The sequence below is a fragment of the Phycodurus eques genome, chromosome 4 (assembly GCF_024500275.1).
Source record: "Phycodurus eques isolate BA_2022a chromosome 4, UOR_Pequ_1.1, whole genome shotgun sequence".
Taxonomy (NCBI): Eukaryota; Metazoa; Chordata; class Actinopteri; order Syngnathiformes; family Syngnathidae; genus Phycodurus; species Phycodurus eques.
The window spans coordinates 28,709,391-28,732,033 of record NC_084528.1 but is presented as its reverse complement, the minus strand read 5'-3'; the positions used below and the strand labels follow the sequence as shown (position 1 = coordinate 28,732,033).

The 22,643-nt window shown below is 42.4% G+C and overlaps 1 protein-coding gene across 3 annotated transcripts in view; it reads right to left on the bottom strand.

Annotated features, from left to right (window-relative positions):
* The window catches only part of kmt2bb (lysine (K)-specific methyltransferase 2Bb), a 26,392-nt gene extending 3,749 nt beyond the window's left edge, over positions 1–22,643 (bottom strand). Inside the window, exons 1-35 of one of the 3 annotated variants that reach the window (XM_061675071.1) lie at positions 22,275–22,643; positions 20,580–20,658; positions 17,044–20,502; positions 16,743–16,924; positions 16,520–16,639; positions 16,056–16,242; positions 14,187–14,424; positions 14,025–14,092; positions 13,685–13,936; positions 13,451–13,557; positions 13,043–13,168; positions 12,267–12,380; positions 12,022–12,168; positions 11,834–11,926; positions 11,633–11,750; positions 11,374–11,487; positions 11,000–11,184; positions 10,780–10,881; positions 10,486–10,596; positions 10,035–10,111; positions 9,657–9,880; positions 9,143–9,246; positions 8,882–9,019; positions 8,570–8,728; positions 8,358–8,475; positions 8,187–8,265; positions 7,949–8,109; positions 7,682–7,849; positions 4,543–7,573; positions 2,851–2,951; positions 2,552–2,689; positions 2,215–2,467; positions 1,885–1,992; positions 1,716–1,799; positions 896–1,025 (exon numbers count right to left, since the gene is read on the bottom strand). In XM_061675071.1, coding sequence (XP_061531055.1) covers positions 896–1,025; positions 1,716–1,799; positions 1,885–1,992; positions 2,215–2,467; positions 2,552–2,689; positions 2,851–2,951; positions 4,543–7,573; positions 7,682–7,849; positions 7,949–8,109; positions 8,187–8,265; positions 8,358–8,475; positions 8,570–8,728; positions 8,882–9,019; positions 9,143–9,246; positions 9,657–9,880; positions 10,035–10,111; positions 10,486–10,596; positions 10,780–10,881; positions 11,000–11,184; positions 11,374–11,487; positions 11,633–11,750; positions 11,834–11,926; positions 12,022–12,168; positions 12,267–12,380; positions 13,043–13,168; positions 13,451–13,557; positions 13,685–13,936; positions 14,025–14,092; positions 14,187–14,424; positions 16,056–16,242; positions 16,520–16,639; positions 16,743–16,924; positions 17,044–20,502; positions 20,580–20,658; positions 22,275–22,604 — 11,205 coding nt within the window. In that variant the 5' untranslated portion in view covers positions 22,605–22,643. The remainder of the gene's footprint in view (positions 1–895; positions 1,026–1,715; positions 1,800–1,884; positions 1,993–2,214; positions 2,468–2,551; positions 2,690–2,850; positions 2,952–4,542; positions 7,574–7,681; positions 7,850–7,948; positions 8,110–8,186; positions 8,266–8,357; positions 8,476–8,569; positions 8,729–8,881; positions 9,020–9,142; positions 9,247–9,656; positions 9,881–10,034; positions 10,112–10,485; positions 10,597–10,779; positions 10,882–10,999; positions 11,185–11,373; positions 11,488–11,632; positions 11,751–11,833; positions 11,927–12,021; positions 12,169–12,266; positions 12,381–13,042; positions 13,169–13,450; positions 13,558–13,684; positions 13,937–14,024; positions 14,093–14,186; positions 14,425–16,055; positions 16,243–16,519; positions 16,640–16,742; positions 16,925–17,043; positions 20,503–20,579; positions 20,659–22,274) is intronic. The other 2 variants (XM_061675074.1, XM_061675072.1) reach the window with 2 other exon arrangements.

The window sequence follows — 22,643 nt, the reverse complement described above, 5'->3', positions numbered from 1 at the left end:
TTTTCAAATGACTGAACAACAACCATCATTAATTTCTTTATGGTTATGTTTTGTTTAATGTTAATGCGTTTCTGAAATGCTTGACCGTTGAATTTGAATCCCATTAAAATAAAATTAAATGTGTTTTGCCTGGTCCTTCATGTTTTCTTTAACGAATTGTACCCATCTTACAAATTCTGCCTGGGTAAGCAAACATGAGCACAACTGTGTGTTTTCTGCTTTACTAAATAAAAGTAGGTGGCACGGTGGCCGACTGGTTAGAGCGGCAGCCTCACAGTTCTGAGGACCCGGGTTCAATCCCCGGTCCCGCCTGTGTGGAGTTTGCATGTTCTCCCTCCGTGCCTGCGTGAGTTTTCTCCGGGCACTCCGGTTTCCTCCCACATCCCAAAAACATGCATTAATTGGAGACTCTAAATTGCCCGTAGGTGTGAATGTGAGTGTGAATGGTTGTTTGTTTGTATGTGCCCTGCGATTGGTTGGCAACCACTTTAGGGTATACCCTGCCCCCTGCCCGATGACAGCTGGGATAGGCTCCAGCACGCCCGCGACCCTAGTGAGGAGAAGCGGCTCAGAAAATGGATGGATGGATAAATAAAAGTGAATGTGAATTTCAAAATAAGAGCAAGTAAATTTAAAAAAAAATTATTAAGTGTTCAAACAAAGTGCTTAGCTTCAGAATAATTCTTTGAATAAAAAAAAAACTAACAACATACAGATAATACTTCATTTTTGATCATATGGGTAGAAGCAAAATCATGCAGTGTGAAAATGCATTATACATAGGTAGAAGCGTTTTCCAGAATTTTGAGATCAACATTGGGGGTGCGTATTACACATGGGTGCGCATTATACGCGAGAAATTACGGTAGTTGAAACTGATGAAAATGAGACCCACCTTGCCATCATAGTACTTCTCCCTTTTATCAGTGAGCACCGAGCGAATGACAATGCCAGCATACTCGATGACCATCTCGCCTGCGTCGATATTTCTCTTGCAGAAGAGTCCACGCCCATGGATTGCAGACCTACATAAAGTGGAAGTCACTCAGAAACAATGTATTGGGGGCGGGATTTAAGATGGACAAAATTTCCAGTAGAGTAAGAAGATTGTTATATGTGTGCCTTTCTGCTGGAATGCTATTGTTACAAGTTTAATATTCTTAGGGTGACCTAGTAACCTAGTGGTTAGGGATATATTTGTGGTGGGGGTGCATTTTACATACTTCATCACCATGGGATTATTCAACAATGTCCTTTGTAAAGATGGCCGAATTGCAAACGTGGGAAACAATCTAAACTGCCTTGATTCTATCACGACTTCTATTACAACCATGGGGGTACGTTACATTCATCAGCTTGGGTTTATCTGTTTATAAATTTGTTTCTCTGTTTGCAACTTGAATATACACTTTTAAGACCAAGCTACATTCTTCTGTCGATGTTCCCTTTAAATTTTGGTGAGAATACTGTCATTGATGATTTTTTTAAAGTCATTTAAATGAGCAAAAGAAAAACATCTTTCTAATCTTATTAATTTGGATCAGGATTAAAGGGTAAGGGAATTTTAAATACAATTTATAACATTCTGATAAAGACAATAAGGGAACAACAGAATTAATAATATATAGAATTTAATTTATCAAATAAATACAATAAATTATAAAAAATATTCATGGCATTGAAATACTCTTTGGTGAATGAAATTTAGAGCTCACCTGTACACGCCGACAGCCTCTTTTGATGTTCTTTCCAAATGTCTGAAGCGCATGGCCATCGGCAATTCCAAACTAGTGGCCCGTCTAAGACAGAAGAGTATTCATTTAGCTTTAAGTCAGAGAAACATGATAAGACTAATAGCAAAATGGTTGAAATGAAACCCCTCACCTTGTGGACTTCAAAAGAACATCATCTTCTTCATCGTCATAAGACCCAATGTCAGGAAGCTGCCTATGCTGAGATGCCAGGAAGTTGAACATGTCAAACGTGGACTTCCTGTTGAGAGAACGTATTTTCAGGTTTGAATTAGTATTCCACTTCTTCAACAATTGAACACAAGGGAAATTATTAACTGTATCACTGTGTTACAACATATACTCATATTTCAAGACCAACGCATTGATGCAGTAACTGACAGAAAAGTCAAGATTGTGATTGATCGCCACATACACCTGACTTCTGTAGCTTCTAAATTTGCCCAGCATTTTATGCACACACCTAAGGTAGAGTTCAGAGCGGGCACAGCCAGTGGGATTGACAGGCAGATCATCTTCCTGGCTGAACTGTTTGAAGAAACGGAATGCGTGATGTTGGCAGCGGTGTGCTCCTTGAAGTTGTTCCAGCAAGAAGACCACAGCGTCGTGGAGCAGACCGAGCATTCGGGCACCAGTGATCCTCTGGAAAGCCAGAGGTCTCAACTTTGCGATCGCTCGTGCCTCCTGCACACCGTCTATCACCGCTTTCCAAGCCACTACAGGGAGAGTTGAGAATCAAGTGTGGTAAAGGTGAATCCATTAGAAATAAGGGTCAAATCATTTTACAAAAGCAGACTTACCCTCAATAGTGTCTGCCTCCACACTGAAGCCATCATCACTGCTTATGTGGAATCGCAAGTGTGGCTGATCTTTGTTTGGCAAACACTCCTCGTCTTCATCGCACAGTGGCGAGTCGTCATCTGAGGCAGAACCAGCGCCTAAGAATGCAAAGCTTATTTATTAAAACGCCCACACAACAAACAGTTGTATCAAAGTATAAACGTGTTACAAGTCATCTATTGATTTATGGTATACAATATACATAAGTAACACCAATTTGCCTGTGATACACTTCCTGTATAAATAAAGTAAAAGGTACCAGAGTATTTCTTCCAGTCAATAAAGGTGCTGTGACCGACTGGCTCCAAAGTTTGCTGCTTGCCGTATTCACCTCGAGACATATAGTCCCAAGGTTCACACCTGAAGATAGACAAGAGTGATTATATTGGACAAGGTCAGCAGATGTAATAAGTATCATACAAACTCAACCAGCTACATTCGCTCAATATTTTTTGTACAGATTAAATACATTAGTTCTTATACAGTAGAACCGCGGTTTTCGTATACCCTTTTTTGTACAATTTGGTGTTTCTATTTTCGCTTAAATTTTGTCCCCTTTGTCATGAATCTGCTCGTTTTTTTTGTACAGCTGAAAATATTCTGTACTAAACTCATCGGCCCGCGCGCCTGATGCAGCCATTCATTTCCTGGAATTGAGTGACCACAGAAAGCATCCCATGCTCATGTGCAACTTTATTTAATGTTTTCTTGAGTCAGTATCACCCCGCGTGTTCATCGGAAGCATTTTTTTGTGCTTATTTATTTAATAAATAAGCACAAAAAAAGTTTTTTTTGTGCTTATTTATGACGTGCGACTGTTCAATAAGCCACCACTGGGCTAAAGAAAGTTACAAGTGCCATTCGACAAAGAAGACAAAAACACCACAGAATTCAAGGAAGAACTCAAAGTAGGAAAAAAGAATTCATAAAGTACAAAAATGGCAGATTACGCCCAAAAACCACTTATCCAGCCTCTCGCATCCTGTCTTTCATATGCCAGTCTTCAATAAAGTGATGTTTAATGTTCATTTATCATTTTAATTTGTCATTTATATTTATTTCATAGTTTTCTGGATGTTAATCTATAGTTATCCTTTATAAAAATATATATTTTTAGTTTATTCTTTGGGGGTGTTTGGAACGGATTAATTGGATGCACATTATTTCCTATAGGAAATATTGCTTCATCTTTCGTACGATTTGGTTATAGTCAAGAAAACCAAGGCTCCACTGTACGCACATTTTTGTCTCTATGCGACAGTATTTGTAAGCACAATGCTGTTATTAAGTATGCTGTATGTGTAAGGCATCTATATATTAATATCTATCGACCCATTTTCTATGCAGCCTATATTCATTAGTAGACTACACCGATCTGATCGGCTTGATCGGTATCAGCCGAAAATGAGCATTTTAGTCGGCAGCGTGGGACAGACAACATGTCTGGGACAGACAACACGTAATGCGTGGATCAGACTACAAGGCAAATTTGGTCTTTCACGATTGCACTGTCAGACAACTGCAATAAAATCTTGTACTCCAAAACCACCACATCCCGTCTTTTACGATCACTGGGCTTTATTTTGTCAACGCGACCGGATACACCCGTTACCATGGCGACGACTACAACGATAGATCGCGCTGTGTGTATTATAAGAACAAAATGGGGAAAACCGTGTGCTGGTGGTCACCGGTGCTCGGGAGAGGACTTTAATTCAAGGATTGCTTGCGGTATGTTCACGTACTTTTGACCGGACTGATTAGAATACATGACCTGAATAGAGAATACTTTTGAAGATACTCCGTATACATTACACAAGTATATACAGTAAATGAACAAGTCATTTAAACAGACACATTGCTCTATGTTGTGATCGGACCGGTTATCGTTTTTTTTAAACTCAGTGATCGGCCCCAAAAATCCTGATCGTGTAAAGCCTACTGATCTTACCCGGAGCTTTCAGAATCACTTTGACGCTCCTGTTTTAACTCATCCAGGTTTAGTATTCCTTTCACAGTCGGAGTTTTGATGCGAACTCCAGATGCCCTGCAGGAGACACTTGGTACACTTGGCCGGTTGCACTCGTCCTCGCTGGTAGGTTCAGAAGCTAGGAAATCCACTTTAGACTTCTTTGTGACAATACGGTCAGAAAGCGACGACACTCTCTTCATGCGGACGTGTGTGCGAGGGCGGCATGCAGGACTAGGTGCTGTTTTGGGGCACGGTGCTGGGGGTTCAGGCTCAATGAGTAGGCCAGGGGGCAAAACCAGTGACGAAGGGGTTAGTGTACGAAGTCCGCTCCACTTAGGGGTGTAGTTGCTTGCCATCGCTTGGTTGATAATTGCTTCGGCACTCTCCGCAGGAGATATGTCCGAACCCTTTTTTGACAAAGTAGACTGCGCCACTATCTTGGGGGACTTAGATTTTTTTGATGCACTGGACTCTTTCTTTTTCTTAGTCTTTTTCTTTTCGGAGCCAGCTTCATCTTTGGGTTTTTTTGTATTCTTTTTTGACTTTTTTACATTAATTGATGACAATGCCCCATTGCTATTGTGAGTGAGCAACTGTGTAACTGTGGTAGGAATCTGCTCTGCAATAGTGGCCGTCGTGGAAGCGGTGGACATTATGCTTGTCCCGGGAGGTGCAGTACACATGTTTCCAGCTGCTGCTAGGGTGGCGGACAGTGCATTGCTTTGCAAAAGACTGGCGATCTGCGTGACACAGTTAAAGGATGGAGCATTAGGATTTGGCAGCTGGAATGTGTTGCTGTCTGGGTTCTTGACAAAAATCTGCCCAAGACGGTTCACCAACAGGACATGAGGCGTAGAGTCCACATTTGGACCTCCAACTTCCTTCACAGTCAGAATGGCATGACCAGGCAGAGCTGGGGATACCACTGGTTGCTGAGGTTCTAAAGCAGGCCTTGGTGTAGAAAAGTTTATCGAGATTGTGTGACCAGGTGAGGCAGAATTGTACCCATTTAAAATCACAGGGGATGAGGTGGTTTGGAATGATGTTGGAGCAGGTGCACTAACTCCAGGAAGAGAAGATATTGAAGTAGAGGAAGAAACAATGGTGACAGCTGTCGAACCCAAAGGCTGTGCCTGTGTGGATTGCATGGCTACCGAGATGCTACCAGAGGTTTCTGCTTGGACACATGTCCCTGATAAGGGTTTGTTTTGGGGTGCAAAATTTTGCAGAGTCTGTGTTGGGTCTCGAACAGGAGTTAAGGTGGTTAATTTGTTAAATAAGGCGTCCCTTTGATCAAAAGTTGAATCTTGTGATGAATTCACTGGCTGTAGTGTGATACTTGTGAGAGAAGGCTGCGTGAAAGCTCGCAAACTGGAGTACATCTGAAGAGAGTCTGAAAGTCCTTGAGAAGGACATTGCACATATGTCGATTTTTGGGCACACTGGGCATTGTCAGTGGAATTTGCCACGGAGTTGCCCGGTATGTGGTTCCCTAACACAGCAGAGCCTTCAGCTGATGGCACAACGTGGCTGCTACCAGATTTTGACTTCAGGGGTTGAGACAGTTCAGCCCGTTTACTTTCTGGTTGTGTGCATTCTGATACAGGAACCATCTCTCCTGAATGGGGAGTACAGTCATGTAGCTCAACAGCAGCAGGTATTCCAGAGGCCAACTCTACACATGAACTCTTTAGAAACTGCTCCGAATAGGAGCTCTCAGGCACCTTTGTCAGTGAATTAGGGACCCCCTCAAGGGTAGGAAGCACACTTTCCTGCTTTCTGTCAGCATTTTCCACATTGTGAGTAGAGGCCACAGGCATTTGTGGTGAGAGCAACCCAATGCTGATCTCTTTTGAAGTTCCTGGAGGATTTTGAAATGTTTCCATGGGGTTACTGACTGCAGATGAGATAGTCAGAGATGAAGAATCTTTGTGCTTGTAACTGGATGGGAATTTGAGGTTCTGATTCAGAATTCTATTGGTGCTAGTAAATGTTTCTGATTCAGGGACGTCACTGTTAGTTAGGTTCTTGGTTGGGATCTTTTTACCAGAATCACCAACTTTTTGAGGTTCATCACTCTCTGTTCCATCATCTACACCATCCAGTTGAGCCATGTTCCGGGAGGAAGCAGATGTGGGTGACCTGGAATGATCTTTAGACCCAGGACAGCTAACAATAGTCCGAGAGAAGTCAAAGTAATGTTCCATATCGTCATCAGAGGAGGTGTTGTCCAAGTCATTTCTTCCTGAGGCTGCCGACCGCGGCAGACTGGCAACAAGGGATTTTCTTTTCTGTACTTCTTGGGCTCGACCCCAAAATTCATCCTGATCATCCCCTTCCACCACTATTTGTCCACCACAGTTCATAGCCACAACTTCATTCAGGATTGTCTCTTCAATCTCCAATTCTGTCCTCATCTCCTGTCCCAGAGTCATGTTGGGATCCTTGTGATATGAAGTAAAGGTAAATTGGTCTTCATCTTTCTGTTCGTCCAAGTCCCTCTGAGGTGAAGTGCCATTAGCTGGAGAGACGTCTTCCGGCTCTGGTGATGCCAAGAAATTGTGCGGCACTTCAACAGAATCTGATTGACTCAGATCAAACGATAAACGAGTTCTGGGTAAATTATGTAGGGATGGAGAGAAAGACAGGCTTGGAGGTGCAAATGTTGCTGCACTGTCCTGCCAGGGAGACTGAGGAAAGAAAGATGAGGCACAATGGGTCTTCACGTTTCCAGGGCAACGGACTGAGGAAGCACTTCTGCCCCCAATTGGGCGGGCTGATGAAGAATTGATCAGGTTGTCTGAAGTAGCACTTGAGAACAGCGGGGAAGTTGGAAGAGAAGATTTCCCTGCACGAAGAGTGACTGGTCCAGTTGGGGGTCCCAGAGGAGCAGGAGACATGTTACTGCGTATGCCTGTTGTCTTTGAGTGGGGGTTGTGGCGTCGAGCCCTTCGGGTCTCCTCCAGATCACTTACTGTTAGTATGTGGTGAGGTTTTATTGGTATTGCTCCTGGAAAGAAAACAAAACCAATCAACAGTTTAAACCCTGACAAGCATCAAAGTGTTCTTAGTGACTTTAAGTTAGTCTCATCAAAAAATACACAAAGCAATACTTTACCTGGGGATGGTAAAGGTCGAGACATTCCTCCAGCTGGTCTCCTGGTTTGTGGATAGCTGGGAATCTTTGGCTTTACTCCATGATCTGGTTTTGTAGATTGAACTGTAACAATAGGTTCCTCAGGTTGGAGCTGTGATTCTGATAAATCGGTCTCTTGGGTCTTAGATTCTGATTTTTAAAAAAAAAAAAAGAAAAAAGACTGCTGTATTTGTATATTTGATTCGGTACTACTCCTAATTGACATTTGCTAAAAAGCAAGACACCCACCCAGTAATGGACAGGGGTTGTGCTCAATGGTGTGATTGTCTCCTTGGTCAGGCATCTCCTCAATGGGTTTCTCTGGTATTAAAGGTTGGACCTCCCGGACTGTGCATGTGTATTTGCATTTTTGCAGTGGATTGAAAGTGCTCCAGTACCAGCGAGAACACCTAGAGAAAGAAAACAAGAGCTTTAAGAAATGTTGTCAATTAGTTATCTCAAGTTTACATAGTCAAAGATAACTTACTGAAATCCCACAGGAAACAACTTTCCTTTGTTTGCAGAAAATTCTGACAGGACACCAAGTTTATCAATCTGTAAAGAACCTGTGCAAAGAAAATGTATACAAATGATTAAACTGAGATGACTCAGTACTGCAACAAAAAGTTATGAAAAGTAATGGTTTAATATATCATACCAATCATGACATTGATAAACTCTGGCTCCAGTCCAGTCAAGAACTTTCGGCGGAGGCTGATGCCTTCAAAATCCACATAAACCCGTCGGTTTACTTCAAAATCCTGACCGGTTATCACCTTCACAACACCAAAAAATATAAAAAATAAAATCTTATTATCAAGCTCAAAACACCATAACCATATTTAGACAGGAAAGGGCAGAACCAATTACCTTTCCACTGAGCAGATGCTTGTGTTTGTGGCAGTAGACCTTCTTGTCATCCTGGAATACACAGTGACGGGAGCGGGCACACATAAAGTGATAGTTGCTCTGACAAGAAGTCAGGCAGCACCCAACTGTGGCGCCTGTCTGGTTGCACCGTTCACACCGCTGCCAGCAAAATAAGATTGATGGGGACAGAATATTACTTTTGAGTTGGTGGTACAGGAGCAATCATAAAAATACTGGAAAAGGGACATGAAGGATATATTGACAATCAGAAATTATATATTACAAGATCAGAAGATGAATAGAGAAACAAACCATCAAGCGACCCCTTGTGACAGCACTGTGTACATGTAGTAAAGAGCCATTTTCCTCTTCAAACACCTCCGCTGACCACAGACAGCAGTTGACATGCGCCCACTCATTCTGGCCCAGATACAACAACCTGCCGGCATCCTACAGATAAAGATAAATCATTTCCATAACTTTGTAAGTAACCGAGCAAACGTTTTCATCTTGCTCTTAAAAATACTCAAGGATTTACAATGGGTGTCAATGTCTATACATGTAAATATTTACATTGGGTTTACGGTCTCCATATTTTTGGCACAACGCGCACTGTCTCTCATCATCCTTTGACCAGCCTGTGTCCAGATCCGCTTTTGAAAGCCGTCCCCTTTTTCCTGCGTATATATGAAAATAAAAATGAAAAAGATGTATCTTCAGATAAAGTAAAACTGGAAGTTGAGAACATCCATCCATCCATCCATTTTCCAAGCCGCTTATCAGGAGATCTCTCTCAATCAACATAGCATGCATGTTTTTGGGATGTGGGAGGAAACCGGAGTGCCCGGAGAAAACGCACGCAGGCACGGGGAGAACATGCGAACTCCAAACAGGCGGGGCCGGCCGGGGATTGAACCCCGGTCCTCAGAACTGTGAGGCAGACGCTCTATCCAGTCGTTCACCGTGCCAAGTTGAGAACAATGTAAGTCTAATAAATTAGCACACCTCTTTTTCATTCAGAATCATTTTATAAATTTTGAAATGGACAAGCCCAGACGTAAAATCAAAATCTTTCAGAATATTATACCTTTAGACTTATGCCGGAAGGCACTGCTGGCTTGGAAGTGGTTCCAGCTTGTATGCTGTGCAGACATTGGAGGAGCCACCTCATCTTTTCTTTCATCTAAACTTTGTCCATTGTCATCCAGCAATAGTTCCAAAGGATTTCTGGATAGTAGCTCCGCCCTCTCCTGCCACTGGGCATAGACATGCTCCGTGGAAGGAGGATGAACAGCATGTGGAAGCATCCCCCTGTGTGGGGGAGAAATTGTTTTTTTTAATAAAACAGCAACTCTGTGCATTGCAGTCAATGTTATTCACAACCAATTACTGAACCCAAGCCCAACCAACCAGTTTGCCAACAATAAACACATGTACACAATCCAACCAATGATCCATTACTCACATGGGCAAAGTTTTTGTACACGAGTTCCACACTTTTGGGTCTTGACCGTTGAACCAATTGAAGACCTCCTCCAGTAGCTTTGGACAAAATAGTTCGTTATAAATGTAACCGATATCCCAAAGAGTGAAACCTGATGTTTAATTTTCATCTCACTTGACACTTACAACAAAAGGTGCAGACAGGTGGGGAAAAAATTTTTTCTTGTTTTGTGACAGCACCCTTAGAAGCACGTATTTTTTAAGGACAACCAAAAAGCAAACGTGAATCATTTTATTATCACTAATACATGGGTTCTAATGAAAATATCTATTAATTGACAGATGATGCTGATGTTTTGACTCAAAATACTCTTCAAAGAACAAAAAAGACTTATCGATGTGCAACAGATGCTGTTAAATATAAATAATATATATAATATATATTATTAATATATAGTATAATAAATATATACCTTTAAATAGTACGAGCGTGCTAGGGCAGTGGGTCTTTGCTCTTCTGGAAGGTTTTCTTCTTGTTCAAGCCTCTTTTTCACCACCTGGACAACATCTTCATGGAACATTTTCTGTCAAGAAACAATATTAATTTTAGTACTCAGATTGGCTAATTGTTGCGTTCTGCTACTTTTTTTCCCACATCTATAAGTGGACATAAAATCGATAGTAAAGTAGTGCAAGTAGTAATGGTATAATTTTATTTCTTTCTTTATTTAAATCCCAGCGTTAGATAAGGCAGTGTTTGGACTCACCAACGTCGTATAAAGGCCCTTGTCAAACTTCTTGCCCACAGCTCGGAGGTCACAGGCGGGTTGTCCTTCGATTCCACTGTCAGGTCCAACTAACTTTTCACACTATAGTAGAAAAATAGTGTATGCGCACACCGTATTTTTTTATTTCGATTTGAAACATTTTGAAAAGTTTCAATGTCTCAGTATTTTGGACATGTTAAAAGAGGGCTACATGTCTTACCTGGGAGCAGGTAACAAGGTGCTGTGTGAGGGTGGAAGACAGCAAGCAGGCTAGAACCTTCTCTACTCCAGATCGGAGCTCGATGTAGAGCAGTTCTCTCCAGGCACTGGGCTGAGTCACACTGCATGGCCGACACGAATACACCACACTCTCTGGTAAGCTGGACAGGATCTCATACAGTTCATCTGAAATGTGTTGCCAGGAAGACAGAAGTTAGCAGAGATGATAAAACGCAAAGCTACAATAAGAAACAACCAACTTGATCACAAGTATACTCTATGCTTACTGCTCAATTAGAAACACATCCCAGAGCATTTTTTGTCAAGACGACCTGCCATATTTTGCCATATTCCTTTGACCAAGCTAAATATTACCTGTTAGGTCCTCACACTTGGCATGTACCCAGTGGTTACATGTGCCACACTGCATCATCTGACTGTCGTAATCATTGTCCTCATAGCACTTAAAGCAGATTGGGCAATAATTACCTGAGGAGACGAAAAATACATTCAGTATGAAAAATATATTTAATGACATTGGAACTCACGTATTCATAGTTAGAATAATAATCCACGCATGTTCAAAAAAACACTGCCTCAAATTGCCTCAGAGAAACAAATATAATCTGCTTACCCTGTTCATAAAGTTGTGAACAGTCAGGACAGAGTCCTTTATCGTGGTTCCAGTCAATGTCCCAGCTCTTTCCAGGTGTGACCCCACAACTCTTACACCTGATGCATGTCATACAAACCTGCAGAGAGACAGTCTCATTGATACACAATCTGAAAGCTTCATGGAAACATGCATGACTCAGTATTTTGTAGGTGAACCCACCCAGGCTTTCCTCTTCTTGTTTTGTTTTGGATAATTTGGTCCGAGACAGGAAGCATGATAGCAGTTCTGACATCTTTCGCACTCCAACAAGGGCTGAGGGAGCATGTTTTAAAACTGCATTAGTCAAGTTCATTCATTAAAAAGAAAAAAAATAAATACAATGACGCAACATGGGTTGTGGCATGTACCTTTGATTGCTTATTTTTTCTGCCACACACATGGCAAAACTTGCAGAGACGACAACACCAGTTTTCCTTGTTTTCCACTGAGGGGCGCTCAGCCTCTTTAAGGCAAAACCAGTGGAAGGGCTCACAGCACACTTGGCAATGCAACATCTAAAAAATGAAAGAAAAGGCATTTAAGGTTTAAATGTACATTGCAACTGTAAGAGTTGTATTATGAAGGATATTAGTACATTTCAAAATAGATTTACCTCACGTTGCCCTTTACTGGCACAAAGGAGGCACACATGTGGTGGCATGTTTGGTGCAGAGGTCAGTATACTTAAACCACCCATGTTCCAAACATTCTCCAAAGTACAGTCCTCCTGAAAAACAATTTAAAAGTCTGTCAACACCAATGCTGTACACTGAGGAATGAATAACATATTTCTAAACATGGTAAACAAGGTATCAAGAAATTACACATTAGGAATTAACCATTTGAAGAGGGCTAAAGCCGTCGAGCGCCATTTAGAAATAAATGGAGCCCCGGCTACTAGCAGATAGTTCGATGGTGCATTTCCTAACCCTGCAATACCAAACAACTACACATTAAAACTCATCCAAAATAAGGTTTTAAAAGCAAAGCATTATACTTGCCATTTCAGTACAAATTTATAGTGTGAAAATTTTAGACTTGTCAGTTGTGTGGTTTTGCAATTACATGACATCAAAGACCTTGTTGGAAGACCTTTCCAATAGTTTTTTTCCCTCAAATTAGCACCGCAATTGCTCAATAGACATTAACTTAGAAGACACTAAATGAAAAAATATTAGCTTTATTAACCAGAAATTTTTTAAAAAAATTAAAAAATCATTTTACTCAATTCATCAAAAATGTAGATGTCTGCTTTTGCATTTGAACTCTTCATTTCCTGTATTTTTAGAATGGATGACATTAAATTAGATGCGTTTTAATTTGAACTGATTGATCTGTGATCAAATCTGCAAGCCCCCACAAAAACAAAAAAAACAGAAAAAGCTCTACCTTGAAGTCGACCCGGATTTTATGGGTGGGTTTCGAAGACTCAACTTCCCTCTGCTCAAATCCATTAGCTAGGGCAGCCAGGACACTTGGAGGCGTCTCTTCAAAGGGAGCCTGTGATGACAAACCCTGAAAGACAAACATTACTTGAATGTGACTGTGAACTGAGAACATAAACCTGGAAGAATACATTAAAAAATTTTTACCACGCCTTGTAAGGAGTATTACATACACTTTATGTGTCCTGTATTATTACTTTGGGAACCTGCTAAACAAATCCAACATATTCCAGGGATCCAAGCCAAATGAACAAAATAAAATGTTAACAAAATGGCGCAGCCAACAAAGATACATTTGCAGATACAGCTCATTCACTATATTTGATTTAAGAGTAATCTCAGATTTTCTAACCTTCTCAGGTTTGCGTCGAACAGATGGCACACGATGTGAGCTAGATTTCCGATGCCGGATCTCTTCATCTGATATATCGCCAAGGAATCCATCCAGTGAAACAAAGTCTTTACAGGAAAATAATTACAAATAAGGGTTAATAATGTGTTGTTAATACTGTGTATACGGTAATTACTTGTACTACATGCACAAGGCAGTGATAGCTCAGGACTGATCTGCTAAGTGTTACTTTACCCGGACTCAAACGATGCCCATTGCCTCTCCTTCTTGCTGGTGAGGCTGAGCTGAAGTCCTTTTCATCCAGATCTGAATCATAGTCCACCAGGTCAAAGTAGACACGCGGTTTTACAACACGCTTTGGCTGCTTCCTTACAGACGGACTGTTACTGTCAGGCTGAAGGCCAGAAGGCGAGTCTGCCAAACCCTCCAACTCGTCATCATTACTTGAATGCCCGCCACTGAAAGAGGATCGCCGTCGTTTTGAACCTTACAAACGAAGAAAGCACAACTTATCATTTTCTTTTCAACAATAACTTTTTAAGGTATTTCAGAAAATTGAGAAGTGAGAAATCACCTTTGGGTGCCGTTCTTCCACTTAGTCTGCGGGCTTTCCTCTCTTCAATTTGATCACATCTTTTGTACCTTGTGCGGGTCAAAGGACACACATCTTTAATTATTTGCAAATCATTTTCACACCCATTCATTCCTAGAAATGTTTTGATATTCAACAACTTACACACAACACTGTCGTTTGGTGTTGGGACCACCAAACTTGGGTTTGTCAAGGCAGTTGATGCAGGTCCCACAATCCTCTTCGTGGTTGCAACCCTTGCATACACCACATCTGCGAGAGCGGTACCCAAAAGGCCCGAGTCCTTTTCGTTTTACAAAGTTGGAGGTCTTCTTGACCTTAGTGACTTTTGAGTCTGAGAAATCCGGACTGTCTGATTCTGATAGTGAGCCATCTGCAACATCTGCAACACACAAAAGGATTTCAGAAAAATGCTGCGGAATGTTTTTTTTAATTTTCATAAATAGCAGCCAGGGGTGTTAGATACCAATTAACAGACAACAGATGGATATATGTATACAATTTAACAATACTGAGAGCAGCACTGTGGACTACTGGTCAGCCCATTTGTGTTACTGTTCTGTGATTCAGGGTTCGAATCTCTCCTTTTGCTTGTGTGATGTTTTCCGGGGACTCTGGCTTTCTCCCATATTCCAAAAATATGCATGTTTGGTTCATTGAGGGATCCTAATTGTCCATAGATGTTGATTTGAGTGTGAATGGTAGTTTATCTATATGTGCCAATATCACAGGTGTCAAACTTAAGGCCCGCGGGCCAGATATGGCCTGCCTCACCATTTAATGTGGCCAGGGGCAGTTTCTGGTATGGGCGATTTGGGCAGCCGCTCAGGGCAGCATTGTTTGGGAGGCGGCACTCCAATTCCAACCACCTGCCCCACCCCCACCGTTGACAATAACCCAATTTCGGAGCATCGCACAGGACACATAGTTTAGGGACAGTAATTTTTCCTGAGGCAATGCACTGGTAGCCCCCGTAGACCACCCTCCCCCAAGGATATCATCTTTGTGTTCAATTAAACAGGCCCCGATTTCCCACAGTCTAAATCAAATTGGGCGGCACAGTGGCAGACTGGTTAGAGCGTCAGCCTCACAGTTCTGAGGACCCGGGTTCAATCCCCGGCCCCGCCTGTGTGGAGTTTGCATGTTCTCCCCGTCCTGCGTGGGTTTTCTCTGGGCGGGCACTCCGGTTTCCTCCCACATCCCAAAAACATGCATTAATTGGAGACTAAATTGCCCGTAGGTGTGACTGTGAGTGCGAATGGTTGTTTGTTTGTATGTGCTCTGCGATTGGCTGGCAACCAGTTCAGAGTGTACCCCGCCTCCTGCCCGATGACAGCTGGGATAGGCTCCAGCACGCCCGCGACCCTAGTGAGGAGAAGCGGCTCAGAAAATGGATGGATGGATAAATCAAATTGTGAGAAAATTGACAAAAGATCATCATTAGTTCACTAATCATACTTACTGTGGCTTTTTTTGGGTGTGCCAGGAGATTTTTTTCATGTAAAATGGGCGCCTTGGCTCAGTAAAAGTTGAGAAGCACTGAATTAGAAGGGCAGCCATTCTTTAAGTATCAGACTACTGTAGTTAGAGTTTCACTAATATTGACAAATTGAGTAATGGATGTAAAACTTACAATAACCAATTGATTTTAAATGGGTTTAATGACTTTATTTTATTGATTCCGTCCAAGAACTAGCAAATTAGTTCACAGTAAGTCATCCTCCTCGCAATGTTGACTTTTCTGATCACACTGATTTGTTTAATATAAAGGAGATCTCTCCATAAAAAGTGACAAAATTAATTGCAAACATGAGCAACTCAACAAAGGACAGCCAAAGTCTCAATGTTGCAATAATAAAAAGTAGCTACCAGAACCATCTAGTAAAACCTATTACAGATCTGATTAACATTTCAATACGATCAAATGATAATACAGTATGTCATATAAATAATATTAAATTAAAAAAAAAACAATGGGAAGTGACTGTGATTATCATTAGGCTTTTCACCTACCCTTAGCGACAGCTGAGGGAGAGATGCCGGTTCTTTCATGCAGAGGGAGAGCGCTGAGCCTGGGAATGTCATCTGGTACCAAGGCCCGAGGCTGTCCAAGCACCACGGAAGCGGCACGACACACATGCTTGATGCGTGGACCTCCTGCTTGACGGAACTCTTGGCACAGCGGCGAGATGAGCTGCGGCTAAAGGGGAGACAAAAAAGAACTGCTGAGGGAGTGACACGGGGATGCAGGAACTGTCAGAGGGTTCAATTTGAATCATTGCTCATAAGCTACATATGAGCAAATTTCATTGCAGTACATATAATTTATGTGCTCCATTTGCATCAGCTTTTAACAAAACCCACATTGAAAATTCTTTCTAATCTTAAAACTCAGATAAAAGGTATGGTGAAAGATCCAAGAGAGATGCAAGTTAGATCGATTGTTCTCTTCAAGCCTTATTGATTTGCACACTTACTTGTCCTTGAGGTGGCTCTGTCTTGATTGGAACATCGGTCTCAAGCTGCACCCTCTGCTTCCTCCTTTGTCTCTTAGATGTCAAGTTTCTCGATCGGACGCCAGCAGGCCCAGATAATAGCTTCAGATATGCAAAAAAAAAAAAAAACCAAAGGCATCCATTTAAGTTTTATTTTTTTTTTAATCAATAATATTTGTCATCTGTGTTAAAACCAGGATTTTACCCCTGATGACTTCATCTGTTTCTGCTGGTCAATCTTCATGAGCTGAACTTTGGCTTTTCTGAGGAGGTTGAACATTCGTTTATTCGCGCCAGTAAGACGTGCTCTCTGCGAGGCTCCTTTCCCCACAGATGCAGGATGGTTGTCTTCACATGCAGCTGAATCCTTTATTAACGGCAGCTCCGCTATGGGTATGAAAGAACATATTCCAGTTATTATCCCGTGATATATTTTCAGATGTCATCTAGTAGAAATAACTTTGCTCTTTACAAATACAAGCATTTTTCAGTAATGGTGCTTGTACCTGACTGAAGCTTGACGCCGTCCTTCCCTGCTGAATCCTCTTTTTCACTGTCCCGATCAGCAAGCGACATGGACTTTGTAGCTTTAATACAAACTTTTCTCACAACTCCTGGTGCGCCTAGGTCTTCTATCTTCAGCTTGGATTTTTCCTTCACAGTGTCAGTGTTGCGCTGCCTCAGGCTAATGCTCATGGCCTCATCGTCAAGCCCTTCAGCTAAATCAACAGGCAACTGAAGAGCTTTGCTACTTTCCACATCTGTTGCACTTTTGCTTTGGGGAAGTCCTTTGTGCAACTTGTTTAGTCTTTGATAAATCTTAAAGTGAGCCGTTTGCTTATTAAACTTTAGCGGGGGGTTCTTTTTCTGAGCATCCAAAAGGCCAGCAGAAAAGACTTCTCTGTGTTTATCAGCTGGGGGACATAAAAACAGATTCTCACATTGGTCCTGTGGAGTTTTGTCCGGTGTAAAAATGTCCTCCGTCAACTCTGCAGGTAGATCCCACTTCAAAGGTGAGTCCTTCAAAACAGCGCTTTTCTTTTCCATTTTGTCACTTTTTTCCTCAGAAAACAGACTGTCAGTTATATCGGCTGTGTCATCCAGATCATCCGCTGAAAGCAGGTCCAGATCCAGCTGGGCTTCTCTCAATATGTCCTCCTGTCCGAGCGGTAGGATGGGGGAAGTGGCTTGTCCCGTCCCTTCATCTCGTCTCTTTCCAGTGCGTATTTGCAAGCCCAGTTGCAAACCTTTTTTGGGGGAGTTTCTACGCGGCAGCATGGACATTCCAACATCATCCATAAATCTTTGTGGGGTCTTAATCACTCGAGAGGATCTTGCACTTACAACAGGCATTATGAAGTGTTTGATGTTTTTGACAAACTTTGTTTTGCCAGGCGGCACGTCGACAGCATCTGGTCTCGGCCCATCCACGAATGAGTCGGTTTCTTCCTCTTTCAAATCAGTGTCCTCTTTGTCAAGCCCAATTTCTATCAGTGTAGAAAGGATAGACTCTGGCTGTGGCCTTTTTGAGTCAAATGGAATGGCAGGTCGTCTCTTTTTGTACTTTTTATGCACACCAACAAGTTTAGGACCAAGGGCTAGGGTGGTATCATCTGATGAGATCGGTATATCCTTTTCAAATGTTTCCTGGCTTTCTGGTGAGTTAAGAGGAGCAAACTTTCCATCCGTGTTCCTGTGTCTGTGCTTCTGACGCTGCCCAATTAGAGTTTTACGCCTCTTTTTTCCTTTCTTGTGGGATTTCTTCTGCAAGCATAATGTGTTTGGATCATTTGCTTGACTTTCCAAAGCCAATAGTGGCTGACAATCTATCAAGTGGATGTCTGTTTCCTCTTTTACTGGTAGCTGCCTCGGCTCTTCCTCTACGGATACAGTCACCTGCTTTTCCTCAGGCTCCACACTTTCTTTTGCCTCAGGCTGACTTGCTTCTGTTACTAGAGCCTGGTCTTCCTTTTGTAGAGACTCTGTATTTGCAGAGTCAACAGTGATTAATTCTGTACTGACCGCACTTTCTTTAGGTACAACTGCCTTCTTCCTTGGAGCAGACCGCTTTTTCCCTAATTTATTATTGTGACGTCTCTTGGGTTTAGAAGGCACTGGCAATGGTTTGGCCTCATTAATTTGTGGTTCGGCCTCATTCTCTGTCTTCTGTGGCGAAGCTTCAACAGGCACCACTACAGGAGCATCAGTTATCTGTGAGGAATCCTTTTCGAGAGGATCAGAAACAATGCTAGACTGCTGTGAGGATGTTTTACTCATTTCATGCGAGGAGTTTTCAGGGAGAACTTGTGAGTTGGACTCTTCTGTTAAAACCTGAGCAGGTGCTTCAACATCCACCTGTGGTGTATTTTCAACTTGTGGACTCGTTCTCAACCGTCGCTTCGGCGTCGTCGTCACCAGTTTACGAATGACTGACTTTTTGGGAGGCGAATCAAGGGTTAATATTCTTCTGCGTAGTCTCCTGGTTGGGAGGACGTCCGGCTCTGGAGAAGGGGCTTTATCTTCTTGAACTTTGTCTACCTCTTTAGTAGCATTGTCTTTCTTTTCAGAAACAGGACTAACCTGCTGAACCAAAAAGGACGTCTTGGATTTTTTATGCCTACCGGGAGAGGAGAGCTTTTTTATTTGAAAAGGTGGGACAACTTTCCCACAATCCAGCTGAGTGGCTTCTTGGGGAGAGCTTTCATTTCCATCCTGTATAACTTCCACTTGTAAAGCAGAAATTTTCTCGCATGTTCCATTTAGGCAGTTTTTTGTTTCACTGTCTGTCAGGGTGCTCTCCTGTGGGACTGAGTTGTCCAGTTCTAACTGCTTCTCGACCCCCGTCAGACCCTTGTCGACATTACTGTCACTTAGAGTGGACGGGTCCGCTTCAGATGCGCTCTCTGTAAGCTTGACAATGTTTTCAGCAGGCTGGATCGGACTCACAAACTTAACTAATGATAAAGTCCAGATAAATTTTTTCCGCTTCTTTTTTCGCATTGACTTTCCGCTGGACTGCGCATCATATTTGGGATTCCTCGTTTTTATCAACTTCAAGCTTGGGACCCTTGCCTGTTTGTTCGAAAGTGACCCATCACTGGGTTGCACGGCTAAAGGATCAGTTACTGTGGAGGATGGACTGTGGTTTTCTGGAAGTGGAACATTCTTGTTAAGCCTTTTACTTTTCCTCTGTCTGCCCCTCCTCAAAGAAACTTTTGACTCAGCTTTTCTGGACACTTTTGCCTTTGTAACAATTGTATCACTTTTCATTAGAGTTTCTGGTTCAGCTGCAGCGTCCAAGAAAGGTTGTGAGAGCGGGTTGGTGACTCTGTTACTCCGCCGAATGGCTTGTTGATTACGCTTCGGCTTCTTTGTGTTTGTTTTTGACTCAACAGTCTCTTTCACTATGTCAGGTTGAACCACTGATTCTCTCTCTTGCGATTTCTGGTCATCAGCCACAACTTTGGCACATACCTTGTCAGTTGGTACCGTCCCTTTTGAAGCAGATCGTCCACGTCTTCTTGCAGGTAAAGTCCCTAGTTCTTTATCATCTGCAACCTCCTTAGGTGGTTCAGGTTTTAATTTAACATGAGCAGTAGAAACGTTTTCAGCCTGAATGTTCTCGGCTTGGGGCTTCGCCTCAATTCCTTTTAGCTTCATCTTCTTGAGAGACTTTTCACGAGATTCCTTTACTGTTTTAACTTTCTTTTTCGCCACCAACTTTATTGTAATCCTTGGTGCTGGCGACAACGCTCCACCTTTGGTCAGCTCCTGATCTGCCGTGTTCTTGACTTTTGCACGTTTCCTGGAACCTTTAGCAGGCTCTGATTTGGAAGACGCAATGTGCTTCTCCTCCACCAAATGTTCATTTTTAAGAGGATGTGGTGGACAAATAGCTGCCTCCTCAGCTGGCATAGTTGACACTACCTTCTCACGTCGTCGTTTGGATTTTGTGTTAACATCACCTACAAAAAAAATAACATTTATTGTAAATATCCAGCAACTGCGTCAACAATGTTTGAATTTGCCGTTTATTTTCTACCTTTGGAAGGGTTTTTCCGAGACCATAGCGCTCCTTTGGAGCTTTTTCTAAGCGCTTCAAAACCTTGGAAGTCATCGTCCTTAAAAAGAAAAACAAATAATTAACACGTGCAACAACTTAAACGTGATTCCGATGGAAGTAAACTATCAGATAAATCAACACCCAAACACACGCACAAACATGCACACGTACGCACAACAGGTGCTCAAAACAATAAAAAGACTAATGGAGTATCACGAATTAACAAAAGTAAACATCACATTATTTTGGAGAGTGAATGTATGCCCTATTTGCATATTCATCCATATTAAACATCCATCCATTCTCTGTACCACGAATCCTCACTAGGGTCACGCATCCCAGCTGACTTTGGGCAAGAGCCTGAAGTAGTACACCCTGAACTGGTCGCCAGCCAATTGCAGGGCACGTATAGACAAACAACCATTTACACTCACATTCACACCGATGAACAATGTATAAAGTCTTCAATGAACATACCATAGATGGTTTTAAAATGCGTAAGAAAACCCACAGCGGCACGGGGAGAACATGCAAACTCCACATATGAAAGCCGGAGCCCGGATTGGAACCCACAACGTCAGAACTGTGAGGGGGATGTGCTAACCAGACGACCACTGCGCCACCCCATGTTAAACAGCATCACTAATGAATATAATAAAACAAGACTAATAATATTAGACAACGGTTATTTACAGAGATTAAATTCACTGTAATTGACAGTTCAAGTAAGTAGTTACAACAACAACAATATTTCCTATGAACTAACTTGGGCTGCTGGTGAAATGAGTATACAAGTGACATACCAATGTTGTAACTTCAAGTAAATGGTACCGAAACTATAAATACAAGATGGATTTACAATTACGTTTCCCTCCAAGTTCTATATTAATGAGACTTATTGCGAGAAGAGCTGAGTGTGACTAAGAACGTTGAGTAAGAATTACATTAGTCATCCTATATTGTATTCATTTCTAAACTCATGTCTCGAATCATTTATAAAAAAAAAAAAAAAAAAAAAAAAAAAAGTTCCTGCTTGTCAGTTCTTGCTAACATGTAGCCTCTGTACAACACATTATATATTGAATTACACTCTCAGTAGCCCATAACACACTAGTATTACTAGGTAAATACTACGGCTACACACCACATTTCGTTTAAAAAAGACAAGCGTGTTGTTATTACGACATAGACTAAAAGACACAACAGTTAGCGGTACGGCTAGCCGCTGTGCGGGGCACGGGTGCTAGCCTTCCCGTTCTTTGTGTTGGCTACGGCTAGCTGCCAGCTTCTTTGGCCCGATAAGGAGCGAGCGGGCCACTGGAGGGCTAATTGCGATCGCTGTTTACAAATTGGCGTACTAGCTCACTAGCTTTCATTAAATATTCAAAAGGAAAAGTGTCGGACGGTGACATTTACAAACTGCGTAACGGCAAAAAGCAAAACTAGCGTTTAATGTTACTGTACTTTAGCCCGTTCAGGCTGTATAATGTAAAGCGACTCGCTAAATGTCACGAAAAGCTCCGCTAACATGGGTTAGCATTTCGCGTTAGCCTAGCAAAGGGATGTTGACATTTCTCCATGGCACCAATAGACACACAGTTGTAGACAGCACTCATTTGGACACATTTAACTGTAATGTAATATGTAAAAAAAAATAAAAATAAGGATACTAACTCCTGAGTCGGTTTGGGACCTCACCTCTTCACTCCCACTAGAGCTGTACCCAGCCTGGCCAAGGGTCTTGTGGCTCGCCTCTATTCCAAGTAAGCGCAAGTGAGACTGGTCTTCGTTTAGCGATACAACCAGGTTTGTGGGCCTCGGCCCTCCGCAAGTCACATCATCAGCTTCTAAGCCCGAGCGCCCGAGTTGCCAGCGCTTCTCTGAGCGCAAACGACTACGAGACGACCAAGGCCGACCGGGGAAACGACCTCTGGCCGCAGCGGCTCCACCTTGGCCTCCTCCGGCAGCCGCGGTTGCTGATCCGCATCCCGCTGCCGCCATCATTGCTTCGACAACAACACACAGCGACGGACGGCTAGCAGG